At 33.9% G+C, this 20,401-nt stretch overlaps 1 protein-coding gene across 1 annotated transcript; it reads left to right on the top strand.

The window, feature by feature from the left end:
• The first annotated feature begins 2,121 nt into the window (after positions 1 to 2,121).
• Positions 2,122 to 9,480, top strand: Clec12b (C-type lectin domain family 12 member B). The gene is made up of 6 exons (XM_071609311.1): positions 2,122 to 2,212; positions 3,954 to 4,052; positions 5,476 to 5,688; positions 6,164 to 6,318; positions 6,520 to 6,635; positions 9,417 to 9,480. Exons 1-6 carry the CDS (start codon positions 2,122 to 2,124, stop codon positions 9,478 to 9,480), a joined length of 738 nt encoding a protein of 245 aa, XP_071465412.1.
• The last annotated feature ends 10,921 nt before the right edge of the window (positions 9,481 to 20,401 follow it).

The following is a 20,401-nucleotide window of genomic DNA, read 5'->3' as shown; positions in this document are numbered from 1 at the left end:
GTAATACAGGGTAATTTCTTCCTCTTAAAGGTCCATAACCTTATTAACATCTACAATGATAGTTTTGCCATTTGAACTATATCATATTTATAGTGTCTGGGGATGAAACCATAGACATCCTTAGGGGCTCTTATTCCACCTGTCATAGATTCTTAATAATTTATTTTCTTATATATGTTAATAAATTTGTATGAAAAATTGTGGTGAGATTAGAAATAGATGCAGTCATTCAGAAAGACCCCTGTGAGTCTTATGGCTGTTGTGACTAAATAACCCAAGGCATGTCCATTGTGCTATCTTTTCTTGCCTTCTTCCAAATTATAGTCACAATGCCTTCTATAAAATTTCTCAACTCATTATCATTTATATCATGTTGTTGAAATGTTTAGTATTGCAGTATAAATTCTTGTGGAGAGATTTTAATTCAATTTTACTGGAAACATGCTTTTCAGCAATTTTAGACTTAAGAAATAGAAAATAGAAGTAGGTTATTTTATCAAATATTTTTAAATGAAATATAGATAAATGTAGCTCAATAGGCTTCAAGGCCCAAAACACTCTTGACATTTCCCATAGAAAGTGTTCCATATGGGTATCCAGTTATTTTAGCAGTATTTATGGTTGTAATTGCCCCAAGCTCCATCTTCTGATATATCAAATCCAAAAGACAGAATGTATTTTATAAGAGTTTTAGCTGCAGACTGCCATTGTGCTGAAAAAAACATCATACTGAATGAAATAAGCCAGACTCAGAAAGTCCAAAATCAAATGCTTTCTCCCATATTTGGAAACTAGAAAAAAATAAGAAGAGTGGGAAGGAAAACAAGGGAGATCTGTAGAGTAGAGGAAGGAGATTGACAGGGAGTGAGGAGGGATGGGTCAAAGAAGGAACCATGGAAAGAAACTGATCAAATTTTACAAGGTACATTATATGAATACATCACAGTGAATAAAGCAACAGTTAAAAAAAAAAAAACAGTAACTAAATAGAAGGAAGACCAGTAGAGGAAGAGGAATAGGGGGAGGGAGGGAAGAGGAAAAGAAAGAGGAAGCACTGGAGACTGAATTGGAGCAAATTGTATTTCATGCATGTATAATTGTGTCAAAAGCAACTCCATTATTATGTATAACTATAATGCACTAATAAAAATATTAAGAAAAGACAATAGAACAAATTAAAAAATAAAAACACTTTACCATATACCAGTCTGTCTTTCTGGAACCTGCCAGCTTTTTTCACTCTCCTGAAACTTCATGTAGTTATTTCAACAATCTTGTTCTAGAGTATTGGTTACCTGCAGGAAGATTCTTCTATATTATACTGTTAAAGATTTTAATCATTCCAGAAGGAATGATTAATTTTATGAATATGCACTCCATATTTTATTCATGTCCAATTTTAATAGCTATTAATTTCACATATATAATATATATTATACATAATTGACACATATTAATTATACAGGTTAATGAGTTACACTGTGACATTTCCGTACATGTATATTTTGTGCCTTGATCATGTTCACCAATAGCTATTAATCTCCTTCTATGTCACATAACTCCTATTACGGAAACCATCTCTCTCTCCCTCCCTCTTTTCTTTGTCTTCCATGTGAGCAGGCGTGTGCGCACGTCTGGGACACACACACACACACACACACACACGTTTGGATTACTTATAACAGTAGATAGGTATGCATGTGACATGGCTCTTCTGGTTTAGTATGTGTACCTTTGCTTGCTATGTTATATGGTCTCTATACAGGATGAGCTAGCCTTAGATGTCTGTAAATTAGAAAACTTGGATATTTTTTCAAATATTCAGAGCAGCCTCAGGATGAAATCACCATTCCTGCTCTGCCTCCAGGCACCCCCTTTTGGGTTCCCAACAAAGAACAATGGTGCTACAGTTTGCAATCTGTAACATTTCAATGTCTAAGGAGAATATTTGACTTCTCTCAATTTTACTGCAGAGAAACTGTTATTCTGTTCTAACAAAGGGCCAGTAGGGTCAGTTGAGTGTCTATGGAGAAGTTTCTAGCTTTGAAAAGAACACTCTGTCACAGACCTGAAGATATTGAAACATTAGTTACATCATTTGTGGTAGTGCTTTCTTCTATAATGTCCGACGAAGTGACCTACACGACACTCACATTTCAGGATTCTTCTGGAGCAAGAAATAATCAAGATGGAAATAACCTGAGAAAAAGAGGTAGGAGTTTAAGAGAAAACAAGCTGAGACAGTGGAATGACAGGTGTTAAAAGCTTTGAGGTGCTGGTTTTGACATGGGCAGTGGCATCTTCAGGATGGAAACAGTCATGGAATCAATTCATAGAGTGAGTGTTCCTAATGTTGAAGAGAAAATATGTGCCTTTAGGGACCTGTTTTAAGTTGTGTGATAACTGTATGTGTCAAGAAGCTGTACCTCTTAGTGAGACGTTTTTGTTGGATGTTTCAGAGATAGATATTGGAAACTGAGACGTTTCTATTTTATAAATGTCCTTGATAATTATACTTTATAAGGTTGCTGGAAGAATATTCTTTTATAAGTCAAATTGGAGGCTTCTAAACAGAGAACATGGCATTTTTCTTACATGGTGTAAGTAACTGAAGGCGAAAAGTAGAGGATGGCCAGGTCAGGCATGAGCAAGTGTTAGTTTCACATTTATAAGTTTTTTTTTTTTTTTTCAATTAAGATAGTTGAAATCCCAAGTATAATTAGTAATACTGAATAATTAATAGCAATACTTGTATAGTATTATATATTCATCATCATATTTTTATTGAGATATAATTATAAAGTAAACAAAATGATATTACTGGTTTCAGAGAGGAGGAAACTGAGACTGAAATAAATTAAATGTCTGAACAAAATCCATACAATTGCTATGGAGGAAGCCCAGTCTCAGTTCTGGTCTTCAGCTTATTCCCTTCTAACCAACTGGAGGAAATGGAAGTTTCTGGTTAATGTAAAAGGCGACATCCTTATCCCTTAACTTCAGAAGGTCTGTTCACTGTTCAGGCAATTGTCTTAAATCATTTGAATCTTATGAATTACTTTCTCATGCACTAATTTAGACTTATTTTTAGTTTATGAATATGTGTACATGTGTGAGTGAGGTTTGAGGGGAGGATATACCAAAAAGATGATTAGAATGGGCTTTTTACATGTGTGAAATGAAGGTGATTATATGTTTTTGGCTTTTTTATTTACTCTAATGCTTGAGGGAAAAGGAGGTCTGGATATAGTGCATGTGATAGTGCATCTGGAGATTGTATCAATCTATCAAAACATTGGACTTGACACCTTAGGACCTGAATCAAAGAGAAGGTGAGAGAAACAGGAGAACATTTTTATTAAAAAATAAAGATAAGATGCTGAAATTTGAAGAACTAGACACAGACTTCCTGGCCTATTCTGCTGTTTGCAGTTTAAACTGTGCATTTTTTTTCTATATTAATTCATAATTTACTGGGTGATAAATAGCATGGATAATATATAAACATTATATTTTAGTAGATAACAGTTGCTTTTAAAAGTAGAATTCACTTTTATATGAAGTAGAGAATAACCTGCTTTTTGAAGATTTGTAATCGTAATGGAGACAATAGGTCTCTCCTATTGTCAGCATCAGTCCAGGAAAAATTTTCATAGCATGTTATTTGTGAAATCAGTGAACTTAAAGATTAAAGGTGGATGATGATATTAAAACAAAAAACTAAAAATTAGGAGATATTTAATCTTGGAGGAAAGATAGTGGTGAATCAATGGAGGAAAACTGGTAATGGACCCTTATTAGGCTTCATGGTAGAAATTTTCTAAATAATGTCATTGAAGAAACAAGAGACAAATTTTAGTACCTGGAAGATTCCTAAGTTGGAAGAATAAACAACCCGAAGTGTACAACCCACATAGCAGTTCTACTTGCTCACTCCTCTGTTGACTTTACAGGGCATCCAGCTCCATCCCCCATATGGCGTCAGGCTGCCCAAGGTCTGCTAACTCTTTGCCTGATGCTGTTGATTGGGCTGGTGACCTTGGGGATTATGTGTAAGTATATTTGCATAAAACACAAGAAAGGCAATTAAGTATAACTTGTAAACTACGTAAATTCAATTTATGGACAAGTGCCAGCATCTTTAATCCTTTAATAATTTTGCCATCTCATAAGTGTCCCATCTTCATGTTGTCAAAACAAATCATTTTGGGACATACTTTAATATGGAGGTTCAGTCCCAACTCATTATTTTCTCTTGACAAGCAAAATAGACTTATTTTTATAATTGTTAGTCAGAGCAAGGAGCCTTTGTTTCCAGATACACATTTACTTACTATGCCAGTGGTAACAAAAAGGAGTCGGGGGATTGTGTTTAAGAAATGGCATGCTGTTCATTTACCTTGAAGACTAGCTCCCTCTGTTTACCCAAGACCTTTCTAGTGTAGAGAAAAATGTCTAAGTGGCAGTATAAGCAAGGAGGGAGCGCCCTGCTACACCACACCCAGAAGACAGAATTGAGCCATCTCTGCAGGACAGTGGAAGCTCTGCTCCCCAACACCAGAGCCAAAAAGGAATATTTTCTTGATTCTGACCTATTATTGTAATCTTAGAAAGTTGGGGTTGCTTTTGTCTCCATTGGGAGTGGGAATTCAGGACTAACGAAGTGGAAAAACATCCTGAGAATATGTATTTTATAGAATGTTGTTCAGTACGTGGAATAAAGTAGTGATTTGGTACAACATTGAGTTTCAGGCAACTTAAAGTAAAAAACCTGTTATTTGTTGAATGATACTAACATCTCTATTTTTAAAATTTCTATCTATATATTTAAAATCTAATGGATAATTAGGATTTCTACATATCTATTTGGACAAATAAAAGATAATTATGTAGCTTCCTATTTTGTAAAGAAATGTTCTAGCAGAAATAACATATTCAGTAGCTCAATATTGTGAGAATTAGAAGCTAATCTTCTGCAATGATGTACTCTGAAAAATGAATAAACTTGCCATGATATATGCTCAATTATTTACCATAAAAGGGCGGTTAGCATACTATACTTTGAGATATCCCTTGTCTCAAAGAATTTTATTTCTATTAAAACTATAATTCTATCCAAAAACTCCAATTAGAAAAAAAAATACCAAAATAAGGGGCAAAATTGCTGACACCAATTTTGGTGAAATATCAGATATGTAATCATTAACTCATTATTTTAACATGAGTACTATAATACTTAATTCATTATTTAACACAAGTACAATAGTCAATACATGAACAAAATTATAAAGGTAAACTCTAAACAATTTGGGGTTGAAAAGTATCTGGTATGTTTCTTTCATGAAATCTCAATTATTAGGAGTTACTAATAAATATTAAACAATAAGAAATGTTTCTGAATCAAGAGAATTATGGATGGCTATTATGAGAATGGAAGGATATTTGAGTTTCTCTCCTGTCATGTTATTCTTGGAGTTTTGCAGATGTCTAACAAAATTAACTCAGATTCAGAGACATTGAATCGACTTCAGAAAATTATCCACCACCAGCAGGAAAATTTATCCCAGCAACTGAGCAACCACTTACCCGTGGAAGAAGAATTTCTCAAATCACAGATATCTAATCTACTAAAGAGACAGGGGCAAATAGCTATCAAACTCTGCAGAGAGCTAATCATTCACACTTCAGGTAATTAGATCTGCTGACCAGTCACAATATATCAGTTGCTCTGATTTAAGCTGACCATGTGTGGCACCTCAGAGTATGAGACAGTTATGTCATTCAATGATGTTTTGAGGATGTCACTCTAAATTTAGGAAAAGATAGAATTTAGGAAAAGATATAGATTTATTTAATAATTTTGAAGACGCAGAAGCAAATATGGGAATCATTTTAGAATATCAATTGGAAACTTCATCCCCTTGTTTTATTAACTATTTGTAAGCGATCCCATTATTATATGAAGTTAAAAGCATAGCTATAAATTCTGAGGCCAGAAGACCAAACCCTGAAAAGAGTATCTCCAGTGCTGCAAGCCATAACCAGAGTGACTTCATTTTCAAAGGCTCCTAAAACAGCATGTTTTCAGGGTGCTGGCCCTCACATTCTATTGTCCAATGTAGTTTTCATTGTTCATGCTTTTGAGTATAATTTCCTTTTTCAGATCATAAATGTAATCCTTGTCCTAAGACATGGCAGTGGTACCAAGAAAGTTGCTATTATTTCACAATAAATAAAGAGAAAACCTGGAGTAACAGTAGAGAGGACTGCATAGAAAAGAACTCCACATTGCTGAAGATTGACAGCTTGGAAGAAAAGGTATGATTGAATCTCCTTCCTTGTTATAGAAATTATCCCATATAATGAAAGGTATATGAATGAAATTTCTGATTCACATGGTAGAAATTCAGTGGATTCTGAATAAGAACCAGCAGATGAATTTAGTAAATATTTCTGTCTTATTTCTATAACCTAGAATGTGACTTTCTCTTAAAGATTTCTCTCTGTTTTTTCCCTCAGAATTTTCTAATGTCACAGCCATTACCCATGATTTCTTTTTTTTGGCTGGGATTATCATGGCACCCATCTGATGGAAATTGGCTATGGGAAGATGGCTCAGTTCCCTCTCCATACTTGTAAGTCTATTGGGAATAGAAAACCAAGATTTCCTTAGAATCCTGAGAGTGAATTATGAGAATTATAAATCTAGATTTTAAAAAGGAGTGCAAAGTACAAAGAAAAGAGTAGCAAATATTGTTTGGTGGTATATCTAATTTCATATGTATGATCAAGTCAGGGCAAGTCACTAGACTTTGCCTATTAAACTTTTTCTTTATTTAACATATAAATATAATGCTTAGTATCTTCAGAGAATTCTATATAAATACAAACCCTTGAATGGAGCATTGTTATATTCCCATTTTATAGATAAATATTGTCAAAAAAGAGACTAAATTAAAGATGACTCAGCTCAAATGTGACCATATCAGGACTTTAGTGCTTTAGGGACCATGTGTTTAGTCACTTAGCTATTCTGCTCTCCAGCACTTAGAATCCAGGATTGTGTTTGTCACAAGAACACAAATTAACATATCTATTTGGATCAAATAATAGTCAGTCACTTTCTAATAGAAAGTAATTTTGAAATAATTTCATGATAAAGACTTTCCAATTAGGTTATATGGCAAATGTCTTTCATAAACTAAACTGAGCTAAATCTGCCATTGCAAAATTTTGATGAAAATATTTAAAGTACATTTAGGATACAGCAATTGAAAATTGCATTTTTCCAACTATCTAAAGTTATGGAAAAAATAGATGTCTGCCATTTTCTGTATCTACTGTAAGAAAACCTTGGAAAGAGACTCCATCTCCCAGTACCTGGAAGTCCAGGTGCTGCTTCTGATCATCAGTGTGGAGCCAAAAATAGGCAGCCACTTGGAAGCAGGGGTGTGCTGGTAAGTGTTTGTTCTATCTGTAGGACATGTCACAGATGAAAGTTTCTTCAGAAAAACATTTTTTAAAAAATGTATGTGTAAGGCCAGTTGGCGCATGCCTGTAATCCCCGTGGCTCCTGAGGCTGAGATAGGAGGATTATGCATTCAAAGCCAGCCTCAGCAATGGCGAAGTGCTAAGCAACTCAGTGATACCCTATCTCTAAATACAAAATAGGGCTGGAGATGTGGCTCAGTGGTTGAGTGCCCCTGAGTTCAATCCAGAGTACCAAAAAAAAAAAAAAAAAATGTGTAAGGGAGCACATAGCTTTGAAAGATTCTTTTAAAAAATACAAAACCAAAAATTTTGGTGAACATTTCATTCATAATTATGTTTAAATGACATAATGTTTTTCATATTTTAAATGTAATATATAGTATTTTTGTATTAGATGAAATTTAAGATCATTGGCATCAGTTTGGGTATAGTTTTTTCTCCACAGCCCTCTCCCAACAAGTACCTAATGCATCCAACTTACTCCTATTTTACTCATTGAAGCATGTTGTCAAAGTTTTCTTAAACTGACTTATGCTATTCATTTTTTTTTGTCAAAGATGTTGTGCTTCAGCTCTTATACATCAAACTCCTTGAACAACAATATGTCTATTGTTTTCTTCCCAGAGACACTTTATTTTCATTCATTCCCTCAAGTTTTGCCATGGCTATTTCTACTCAAATACCAATCTCTAATACTCTCTAATCACTATTACTAGTCATATTAAATTGATTAGTCTGGTTTCACATAAGCAATAATGGCAAAAAGCATGTGCTGAATAACACATTAGCAAACAAAATTACAGCAACTTTTTTGGTACCTGGAGTGATATTGGTCACGCACTGATTAAAATTAATCTGAGGCACGTATTGCTACTAGACTAAGAATTTCTAAGAGGTGGTGCCATGACCTCATGTAAATGCAATTCAGCTTTCATTTTGGAATCTAAGATGTTTCCCCTCACCCAAAGGGATTTTAATCATCCTTAGTCCCTCCTTTAACTCCTAATCAAAATATGGAAGAGGGTCCCAGAGCAGGGTTCAGAGCCTGCAGACACTGACCCCAGAGAACATGCAGCTTCAGGTAAACCACTCATCATACTCAAATTAGAGTAATCTTCGGGATTACATAGCCATTTCCTTGGCTCCTGAAGTCTTAACTGCTGAGCGAGTGTTTAGCTAAGACTAAAATTTAAGAAGCCTATCCTGAAGCAAGAAAAGAACATGGTAGTAGTAATGCAGGTCATTTGAACAAGAGCAATACTGATCACATAGAGGATTTAGTTGTCAAGCTTAATTTTATAATGACATTATTTGGGAGTTATCATCAATTTCCTAGAAGAGAAATTGAGAACTATTATCAGAACCACATCTATATTTTAATTCATTTCTTCTCTTAACCTCAGCCTTGTTCTCTTGTTAACCCCACATATAAGTAAACACAAGTAAAATTAGGCTTTTGCATAGTAGAATGTAATGAAATTTTGTAGAGAATGTGATTCATTTTTTCTACTTTTCTTTTTACAGTCCCAAAGTACAATTATTCTAGCACTTCTAATTTAATCTGGACCAAGGGAATTCCATTAATGGAATCCCATACTAGAGAAGGAAATACAAATTGTCGGCATAGAACTTAAGTGTTCTTAAATAATAATTCTACCTAGAAAAACAATTAACTAGAAATAAAGAATTTGGATGTGTCAGGTTAAGAATTTTGATACTATAAGGCAAAAGTATCAGAATATTCCAGTTGTTGACTGCAAAGGTACCTAGGAATACTGAATGGTGATCAAATCCCAAATACAGTATTTATTAATAATTTTAAATCAATTAATTTTCAGATTTAGTAATAATGAACTTTCCCAGATCAATGGATCCAAAGGATGTGCTTATTTTCAAAGAGGAAATATTTATGTTTCCCGCTGTAGTGCTGAAATTTCTTGGATATGTGAGAAGACAGCTAAATTAGTGAAGATTGAAGATTTGTATTAATATGTTTCTTTCAAATTCACCAAGAAACAAGAGACTTGCGATTGCAAGCTCATGTGATGAAGAAAAAAGCTACAGTCGTCATAGAGTCAAAAACAGATTAAAAAGTGACTGTATCTAAACTCTCAGGCAAATGAACTTGCTTCACAGAACAGTCTCCACTTCTTGTCTGATGCCTTCTGATCTGATGTTCTAATTATTCAGGTCTTAAAATTATCCTTTGGACCCAGGAGAATACTTGTTCTATGCTTCTATCTCAGCATCATCTCACTGATTTTTTTCTCTCTCAAATAAAAGACTCTTTTCTTGCTTTATTATAACATATTTAGATGTGCACTCTGGTGATATTTAAATACGAATAACCAGAAGGGACAAAGGTCAGGACTGGAACAAGTTTAAGGAAACTCCTGTTGTGAAGGTTACTAGATCACACGAAGGTCTGAGAGATCCCAAGGTAAGGGTCCTGGTAGGTGGAGCAGTAGCAATGTACCAGCTTAGCAAATGTTTGCCTGTACTACTGTCTACCGTAGCCTTCATGTGCATAACCACTCTTCCAACATTTTCCTATGAAAATATACTCTTATTAATCTTTAAAATTTAGAAAATTCATAATCTAGTGATGTAGCATAATAACTTCACTTTTACAACTCTATCATTGATTCAAATTAATAATATTGAAGTTATTGTTTTGGTAATCTGGGCATTAGTATATTTAGAAAACTTTAGAGTTTTAAAATTCATATTTTATTTCCTTCAGAAACATTCTAATAAATTGTTTGAAGATATTAAGATATAAGAATCCTTACTTTTTACACCTTTCTTAAAATAGTTTGTCAGTATTGGCACACTCAAAGCTAAAAGCAAATGATTTCAAGACCTTTTCCAGAACAAAATTGCTGATTGCAGAATTTTTTCAAAAGATAAAGATTTCATCTTCTCCCTCATATAACTGCATTGTTATGTATAGTCTAAAAACTAAAGTAACCTGTGATATTAATTTTACTAGGACAGTGATCTATAATTTACTGGAAAAATGGATATGATTCAAGTTCAAAGCCAGTTGCATTGTGGAATACTTTAATAGTTCTTTGAAACAACTTTATATATAACATCTAGTAGTTTATTATTCTTTAAAGATTTAAAACTATCAGCTAATTGATTTTCCTCTATATATAGAAAGAAACTTTAGAACTAAGGAATAATGTTCAACATAAATATTTGGTAAGATTTATAAACAAAACATTTTAAACACAAATTTTTAAATGTAGATCATTTTTTAAATCATAGCTTAGGTGAACAGAGATTACTGGTTCTCATCCAGGACTGAAACACAAGTTACATATACATGGATTAAAAGAGAAATTTTATTCTTTCATTTCTCTTTAGTTGTTTATTGTTACTTCCACTCTCACATAGATAAATTTATTTATTAAAAATTAAAAACTCTGCACCAGACTCCCACACATTTGGTTTTCTCTGTTCCCAAGGGAAAGATAATCTCTTCTATTATTTATTTATTTCTAACCAAAGAATGATGTACTATTTGTAACTTAACTGTCTTTGTTATCTTTTTCCTGTAAAGAGGTTACAGTTTTTCTTCCCCTGGTATCCTGTATTCTTTTGTTCTTATCTTTTACTCTCATTAGAAGGGATTTCTGCATCTGACTTGACCTCATGTGGCTCTGGGTTTGGATCAGCTACTATTGTTCATAACCCCCTCCCTGCTGTCCTGCTGTCATCACAGATTCACGCTGTTCCCAGCAGCCTCTGCAGTTGGCAAGGAAACCCAAAGTTCTTTTGTTTGTCAAAAAACTTCATTCTTTGTGACTTTCTCCTATCTTGGCTTATGTGACAGGGTTAGATCCCAGAACTTCAGTTTTCTTTTCTCTCTCTTTCCCAACCTCTCCAATCAAAATTCCTGGAAGACATTTTATACTTAGATGGATATATGGATAAAATGAACTTTAAGAAAAGCTGAGTCTCTAAGAAGGGCCCCAAGTAAAATCTGGTAGCCAGTTGCTGAGTTGGGGGTCACACATGTACTCTTCCTGGAAGAACCATAAATTAAAATTTTGTGGCCCTTGCCCAAACCTGTTCCTATTCTAGCTGCCAAAGTAAATAGCTCCCAGAAAGCCCCATTTTGCCACTTGGCTTGACCAATGAATTCTAACCTGCAATTCATCAGGACTGAGCAGGTTGCAGGCTGGCATTTTTTTTTTTTTTTTTTTTTTTTTTGTATAAAGGAGCAGAGTGGGAACCTGGACCTGCATTTTTTCTGGCTCCTCAGATCCCTAAGGGTACATTTTCATTTTTTACTGAAGATTACAACCCTCCACTTTGAAAACTGCTGTTTATTTTTAAATAAAGCCTTCCATTTATCTTAAATCCTTTCCTAGTGAATTTGAACTGATGATAAAAAGTAGACACATAGATTGATAGATAGATAGATATTATACACGCACATTACATATACTTTCAACATTCCTGGGGAAAGATCACTGTTATGGTTTGAATGTGAAATATCCTCCCAAAAGCTCATGTGTAGAGACAATGCAAGAAGGTTTGGAGGAGAAATGATTGGATTATAGCATCAACCTAACATGTGAATTAATCCCTGATGGGATTAACTGAGTGGTAACTGGAGGCAGGTGGATGTGGCTGAAGGAAGTGGCCCATTTGGGGGCATGGCTATGGGGTATATATTTGTATCTGGTGAGACAGGCCTCTTTCTCTGCTTCCATCATCATGTGAACTGTTTCCCCTCTGCCACACTCTTCTGCCATGATATCCTACCTCACCTGGAGCCCTGAGGATTGGAGTCATCTGTCTATGGATTGAGACCTCTAAAACCATGAGCCCCTAAATAAACCTTTCCTCCTCTACAGTTGTTCTGGTCAGGTTTTTAAGTCACAGCAGTGAAAAAGCTGACTAAAACAACCTTGTTTAGTATTTATTTTAGATAACTTTTTTTCCATCAAGGGTGGTTTCCAAACCTGTATTCACAACAGATTTAAAGCACAGAGTTTGGGGCTACATCTAAGATGAACACAATCAGAATAACTTAAGGGCAAAACTGGAAATTCTCAAGTTTCAAAAACTCTGCAGTGATTTTTAGTAACTTAGTGTAAGTATTTGGCAATGTTTGGAAAATGACCTTAATACCAACTTCCTGAGCAAACAGGCCCAGAGACAAATGTGCTTGAAGCAACCTCCAGATGGACAAATTCCTATTGTAACATTAGCAAAAAAAAATAGTTTGGGTTTTTGTAGGGATGTAGTGTGACATGAAAACAGCTATCTTAGTTGTAACCAACATCTTGGCTGCCATGTGACCCTTGCATTACAATCCCTAAAGTGCTAAACAAAGTCTTTGAGATAAGAAGCCAAACTTTTCCTGCTGGCCACTAACACCCAGACTGTTTCTTAACTGATGTTTAATATGCTAATAGTTTATGAGCAGTCACAAGTATATTCTAGTTGGTTAAGACCTATCTTGGTCTATCTTACCATAAATTCCTTCCTTCTGCCTTAGGGTGCAGAGATTCTCCTATCTTGCTGTAGCCTAAGATGTATCCATAAGTCCCAAATAAATTGTACTTTGTGCAATCCTGGGTCTATTAGCTTCTGTCTCTGATTTCATGGCACTCTCCAACATTGGTGGTAGATTCTTGTATAATGGACTTTTCCCTGAATCAGTCCAAGTTAGGTCAGGGCAAGTAAAAATTAGGACAGAAACAATGACAATGCTCAGCAATTTCTTTGCTGTAAACTTGGACAGCAATGCCTGACTTACGAAAATTATTGAAATGGTCAGGATAGACAGGTAATAGGTAATTAGATCTATGTCACTTTTTGAAAATAATTTTGTGAAACTTTGAAATTTTATTGGGGAGCTGTGAATAAATTCTGATGTCTGAGATTGTTTCATATGTTAAGATTATGAATTAATTGATCTGAATATGACTGGATTGTTAAAAAAATTAGTTTCCCATGTGATGATAATATGCAGCTAAGATTAAAAAATCATGGTACTGAGGTCACTCCAGTGCCAATTTTATCAGTAAAATAACCAAACCTCTGTTACATATCAAGAAAGCAGGTAAACTAGTTCCATTGGTAAGAATTCCATGTGATTGACAGGGTTAGAAGACTGACTGTTATCTGAATCTAGGGCTAATTGTATATTCCAGACTGCATATAAGCGTGTTCATTTGTGTTTGTACATATTTGTGTGGGCATATAGAAAAATATGACACATCACTGATACTATTTTACTTGGGGTAAGAATGATGGGAGAAAAACTGGACAAGAAGAGGAGATAATAAACTTTTTGAGTTGAGAATCCATTTTGAATCTAAAAATTGAAAGTGAGAGTCAGGGGATCAGAATTAACAAGGTGGTCCTGAACAAAAAAATATAAACTTCTTAGTTATGTTCATCTTACTAAACACTTAAAAAAAGTGTGTGTGTGTGTGTGTGTGTATATATATATATATATATATATATATATATATATATATATATATATATATATATGTTTCAAGCATTCAGAAATGCCTCAGCCTTTTTTTTTTTTTTTGGTAGTGGTATAAATTGATACTTAAGACAATTAATGTGTGTTTGTGTGTGTGTGTGTTGCTGGGGATCAAACTCAGGGCCTGTGTATGCTAGGTAAATGTTTTTCTAATGTGTTATGCCTTAACCATAATTTTTTTTAAAGAGAGAGAGAGAGAGAATTTTAATATTTATTTTTTAGTTTTCGGCGGGCACAACATCTTTGCTTGTATGTGGTGCTAAGGATTGAACCCGGGCCGCACGCATGCCAGGCGAGCGCGCTACTGCTTGAGCCACATCCCCAGCCCACCTAACCATAATTTTTTGAGTTGATACAGTCATGGGTTATGTTCTTATTCTTAATTTAAGAGCTGTGTGTTTTAGATAATGTCTCATCCATTCTGTGCTGTTAAAACAAAATATGGAGACTGAATAATTTATCAGAAGAAATGTATTTGCTCACATTCTGGAGGCTGGAAAGCTTAATGTGATAAATGGCAAGTTTGGTGACTGGTGAAGTCAATCTCTTTTTTCGAGATGGCAATTCATGTGCTATGTCCTTTATAAGAAGGAAGGCTGGATATTCTAACATGACAGAAGACAGCGGGGCCAAGAGGCAAACAAGGACTAAATTTGCTCTTTTATGATAACATTAATCCCATTCGGAGCCCTCAGGGCTCTCCCACTGAGCTACAACTCCAGCCCCTTGATCATATCTTAAAGATCGTTATGCTTTATGCTGCTATACTGGTAATTAAATTTCAACATGAATCTTAAATAAACAGTGAAATCATTGCAGACAGTATTCTTAAAATTCTTCATCTCTAAAATATCTAGGAAAAATATTTAACATAGAAAGTAAATGATATATGAAGTAAAAATTATAAAACACTGATGTAGGAAATTAAAGAGGACAGACACAAAGAAGCAAAAGAGGGGAGGAGTATGAGAGACATGCCCTGTTTCTGAATTGGAAGAATCAATTGTTAGAATGTCCATGCTACTCAAACTATCTTCAGATTTAATTAGCTTCTATCAAAATACCAAAGACATTTTTCACAGAACTAGAAAGAAAAAAGAAAAAGACTCTTAATATTTTATGGAATCATAAAAGACTTCCAATAGTCAAAGCAATCCCTGACAAGAAAACAAAGGTGGTGCCATTAACAATATGTTCTATGAAGCTCCACTAACCAAAACAGCATGGTATTGGCATAAAGACATATATAGATAAAAGTAACAGAAAAGAAAACCAAGAAATAAATCTACATAGTTCCAGACAATTTATTTTTGACAAAGACAGTGAAAGAAGACAGTGAGTAAACATGGTTATGTATATGCAGAAAAATAAAACAAGACCTCTATTTCTCATCATATTAAAAATCAACTAAAAATAAATGAAAGATGTAAATATAAAAATGGAAACTGAAATTACTAGAAGAAAACATAAGGAAATACTATGTACTTTGGAAAAAGACTTTTTAGGTATGACTTCAAAAACATAGTCGACAAAAACAAACATTGACAAATGGGTTTATGACAAATTAAAAAAAAAAAAACATAATAGAGTGAAGAGACAACCAGTGGAATAGGAGACAATATTTGCAAACTAGTCATTTGACAAAGAATTAGTATTGAGAATATATAAAGAACTCAAACAACTCAACATAAAAACAAATTATCTGATTAAAAAATGGACAAACAACCTTGATGGATATTTCTGGAAAGAACATATACAAATGGCAACAAGTTTATGAAAAAATGATCAACTTCATTAGCTATCAGGGAAGCACAAGTTTAAAGCGCAATGGGGTATCATCCCACTCCACTAAAAATGACAATTATGAAAACAACAATTACAAATGTTATTGAGAACACAGAGAAAGGAGAAATAGACTGTTAGTGGAGATGTAAATTAGTATAACCATTATGAAAAACAGAATAGAAGTATCCCCCCAAAAGAGAAATAGAGCTACTATGTGATCCAGCAGTTCTGTTCTTGGGTATATATCCAAAGGAAAGGTATCAACGTTTTGAAGATTGTACTGTACTGAAGATCACTTGTACTCCTATGTTTATTGCAGCACTATTCACAATAGTCAACATATAGAATAGACCAAGGTATTTATTTACAGATAGATATATTAAAATATACAAAAAATACACACACTCATGCACACAATGAAATATTATTCATCCATAAAATAGGAATAAAATTCTGTCATTTGCAGTAGCATGCATGGCAATTGAGGAAATCATGTTCAATGGAGATAAATCAGGTACAGAGAAGACAGATCCCACATGTTTTATATGTGTGAGCTTAAAAGTTGATTGGATAGACTCTAATGAGTAGAATAGTGATTACCTACACCTGGGAAGAACATGGGGAGAAGGAATAGAAAGAGGATCATTAAAGTATACAGAAATACAGTTGAATAGGAGGAACATTTTAATATTCAATAGTATATTGGGATAGCTATGGCTGACAACAATTAATTATATATTTTAAAAGAGCTAGCAGAGAGGGTCATAAAAATTCCCAATACAAATAAATGATAACTGTCTAAGGGAATGAATATGCCAGTTACTCTGATTGGATCATTATATATTATACAATGTATTGAAATGTCACATGGTGCCCCATAACCATATATAATTACAATGATGCCAATTACAAATAAAAAACAGCATTTAAGTTTCCTTCATAAACAATAGAAGGTAACAAAAAATAACATCTATTCCCTGAGATATTTGTGAAGGAAAAAAGATATATGGGGGCAGTGGGTAAGATGCACGTGCTACTGCAAATGCCCAATTAGATTTAGTCATCATTTCTATCTTTATCTCCTGCTTCCTCTTGAGCAACAGATTCCTAAGGTCTATGCACACTGCTGCGTGGAATGCTCCCTTGCTTCTCACCACCAATATTCTTGTTCTTGCACAGAGACACTGAATGTCAACTTCTATATTGACCATTCATCTTAGGAAAATTATCTCAGCATAACTGAAAGGCAGCATTTTTCATACAAATATAAATGAAAGTGGTTTCATGCAGCCAAGTGCCAGTACATCAAGGAAGAAAGAGCAGGGAGCAACAGTGGAGATGGTAGGTGAATGTTAACTCTAGGTATCTACCTGAGATGGGCACTATTGCCTGTGTATTTTTTTAATGATTTCTGTGCCTCCCACGATATGAAAGCCAGACATAAGGTAGAAAAGTATAGGGTACAGGTCTTTTCCTCTTTTTGGTTCTTTATCAATCAGCACTGGAAATTATAGAGAATCAATAACTTTTGGAGTTACCAAATAAAAAGGCCATCATTTTTAATTTACTAGATTTCTGTGTTTTTAGACAGAATTTGTTTCTAAGAAAATTTGTTCTTTATGGATGAACTAAATATTGGAAATCCCTTCTACTTTTAGTTCTTTTTTTAAAAAAAATTTTTTAGTCATCAATGGACCTTTATTTTATTTATTTATATATAGTGCCTAGAATCAAACCAAGTGCCTCACACATGCTAGGCAAGTGCTCTGCCACAACACCAGCCACAATCCTTTAGGTCTTGATTCAGTTTTTCAGTCTACTTATGTTTTCCTAAGTACAGGCCATGAGCATCACTTAATTAGCTCTGTATATATTAGCTCTGTATATATTCACACACACACACATTTTTTTTCTCTCTCTCTCTTTCTCTCTCTCTCTCTTTCCTCCCTCTCTCCCCCTCACTCAGAAACAGGTGTATTATTATTATTTTTATTATTGAACCACTCCTATATTCTTGTATCTATTCTCTGCTATCAGCTCTTAGGCATAATTTAATGGTCCAATTATTTAAATGGCAGTTTACCTTGAAGAAAAGAAAATAGGAAAAATAATGTTTACTAGAGTGAACATTAATACATAAGCAGAATATTAGACACAAAGTTTTTTAAGGTTTTTAAGAACATAGCAGGACTTGCTGGAGGTGTGTCGTAAAACAAAGGTAGTGTTGTGAAGTGGAAAAAAAATTAGTTTGTGTCCAATTGGTTTGGTTCCCATTTCTTCTAGAGAATAGCTTTGTGGAGGCAACAAATAATCCTACTCTTTTAAATCTTAATGAGAGTGGTGTTCATTATCATACCAGGTTTTTGTGTATGAGGTAGATTTGTGAAGTAAACCGTAGCTGAAATATGGTAGAACTTGAAAAGGATTTTCCATATAACTGGTAGCAAGAACTTTATTTTTGAAAGTGTAGAATTTTCTTCACTTGGGGTTAAAGAATATCAATCTCCAAAATAGCAAGAGTACGACTAGTTTCACTTCAAACATTCATTTCCTATTTCTTTTAACTATGCTGAACTCTTTCATTTTTGCTTCCTTTGGTGATTTCAATACAGTTTCCCATTTTTATATAAATCTGTAAAGTTCTACTCTTTATTTTCTAAACAGCATTTTTAGAATTATAGCCAAAGATAAAGTAAAAATACATTAAAACCCATTTTAGATATGTGAGTACATGTTTTTATATGCATATTTTCACAGATATCAAAATGCCCCTAATCTTTTAGGCTGTTCTAAAATAAAAAGAATGTATGTTTGTTTTTGAGATTCAAGAATCAGAGATTGAATAAGTGATTTAATCTTTTTTCTTTTTTACTTTCCATTTTTTCTTCATTCACTTATTTTTGGTACCATCATTTCAACTGAATAAATTTAAATTGAATAAATAATAATTAGAATTATTAAATAAGCTGGGGAAATTGGAATAATTTATTAATTTGTAAACTGAGCATTATTTTCAATAACCTAAAATGACCACTTTGGAGTTGAACCATGTTGATACATATGGTAAGCCATTTTCACTGGCCAAGCAGATAGTTTCTTGTATTCTGTATAAACAACTTATGATCCTAAACCACTTTTCAGAATAATAGGGCCTATTTACCTTTAATTAATTTAGGTACATTGAGTGGCCAATTCTAACTTAATCTCATGTAGTAGCTGCCCAAGGACACAGGGTAACATGTTATATGAAAATGTACTTTGACTGAAGTATCAGAAAAATATCTTGGTCAGGATTTCTGTAGCATTGATATCCACATTGCATCCTCTTCTGTGCATGTTAACTCTTTTTGCCTCACTTTTAAGAACACATATGGTTAGATGAAAGGCCAACCTGGATTATTCAGGATAGTCTTCCCTTGTCAAAACCCTCTACTGAATTGCATCTGCAAAGACCCTCTTTTCCTTGTAAATTGATTTGTATAAGTTCCATGAATTAGGCATTGATATCTTTGGGTTGTCATTTTAATTCTACTGTAATCGGGAAGGAGAAAAATTCCAAGTAGCTATGTTCATCAGAGCTTCAAATTGAGACTAGAAAGAAGAACCATTTGGAGAGGGCTGTGGAATCCACCCCTTTTGGTAGAAACCAGTCTCTACATAGAAACTTTTTCCTCTGTGGAAGCAATTGCCTCTGTGGAGCACTACTTCTCTTCATCAATCATTGTCTTTATGGAATCATTGCTTCTGTGTAAAGTGTTCCTTTGCAGAACCACTACAGTATATCTGTTGATAGAGCCAGGATTACTGCCCACTGACAGGCAAGAAGTCAGCAAGATGAGCTGGATGTGAAGGAGAAGGATGTATATGATGCTCTAAGGCCTAACAGGTACAACAGCATCTACCTGTCATCCTGCTTGACTATAGCACTCTTCTGAGAATAAAGACCTCTCCTTTAATTTTGTCTTCCAGTTATTTCAAGAGTTCCCTTTATTGGCCAAATATGATTAGAAATCAAACAAGAAAAAGGATTCTAGGAAATATATTTAATTTAAGCAATTCTGACCAAATCAGTGTAAACAACATGGATAGCCTAAACATTTATCACTTCTAGTTAGAAGGTATAAGTTCTAGTGATTTACAGGACAGTAGTGTGGCTACAATTTTTTATAACTTATAATTTCTATGATTTATTTTCATTTATAATAATATTTAGTGAAGAACTAGAACAATTAGAAACCCCATTCACTGTATTTTGACTTTTTTTTTTTCTTCTAGTGAACTACAATGTTAAGTACCTTTCTTATACTTTCAGGACATTTGAGTATCCTTTCTCATGAATTTCCTCTGTAGGTCTTTTTGCCTGTTTTTTAATTAGAATATTTTATTATTGATTAGTAGGGGTTAATTACATATTGTGACAATAATGCCTATATAAATGTGCATATGCATATGTTATATTAGTACAAACCCAGCAGACATCCTTTCTAAGACCTGGTTTCATTTTTCATCTGTTAGTGGTGCTCTTATTTTTAATGAAGTCTAATTTTCCTGTCTTTATTATCGATGTTTGTGAAGTCTCATTGGTGAACTCTTAGTTCACCATAA

Source organism: Marmota flaviventris, chromosome 3, assembly GCF_047511675.1.
Source record: "Marmota flaviventris isolate mMarFla1 chromosome 3, mMarFla1.hap1, whole genome shotgun sequence".
Taxonomy (NCBI): Eukaryota; Metazoa; Chordata; class Mammalia; order Rodentia; family Sciuridae; genus Marmota; species Marmota flaviventris.
The sequence above is the reverse complement of the archived record's forward strand: the minus strand, read 5'-3'. Positions and strand labels throughout refer to the sequence as shown.

Bases quoted from the DNA above. Each gene is read 5' to 3' on its own strand.
- Clec12b (XM_071609311.1), top strand. From the start codon at position 2,122: ATGTCCGACGAAGTGACCTACACGACACTCACATTTCAGGATTCTTCT. The intron at 4,053-5,475 runs GTAAGTATATTT...TTATTCTTGGAG, and splicing joins GGTGACCTTGGGGATTATGT to TTTTGCAGATGTCTAACAAA. The intron at 6,636-9,416 runs GTAAGTCTATTG...TTCCCGCTGTAG, and splicing joins TCAGTTCCCTCTCCATACTT to TGCTGAAATTTCTTGGATAT.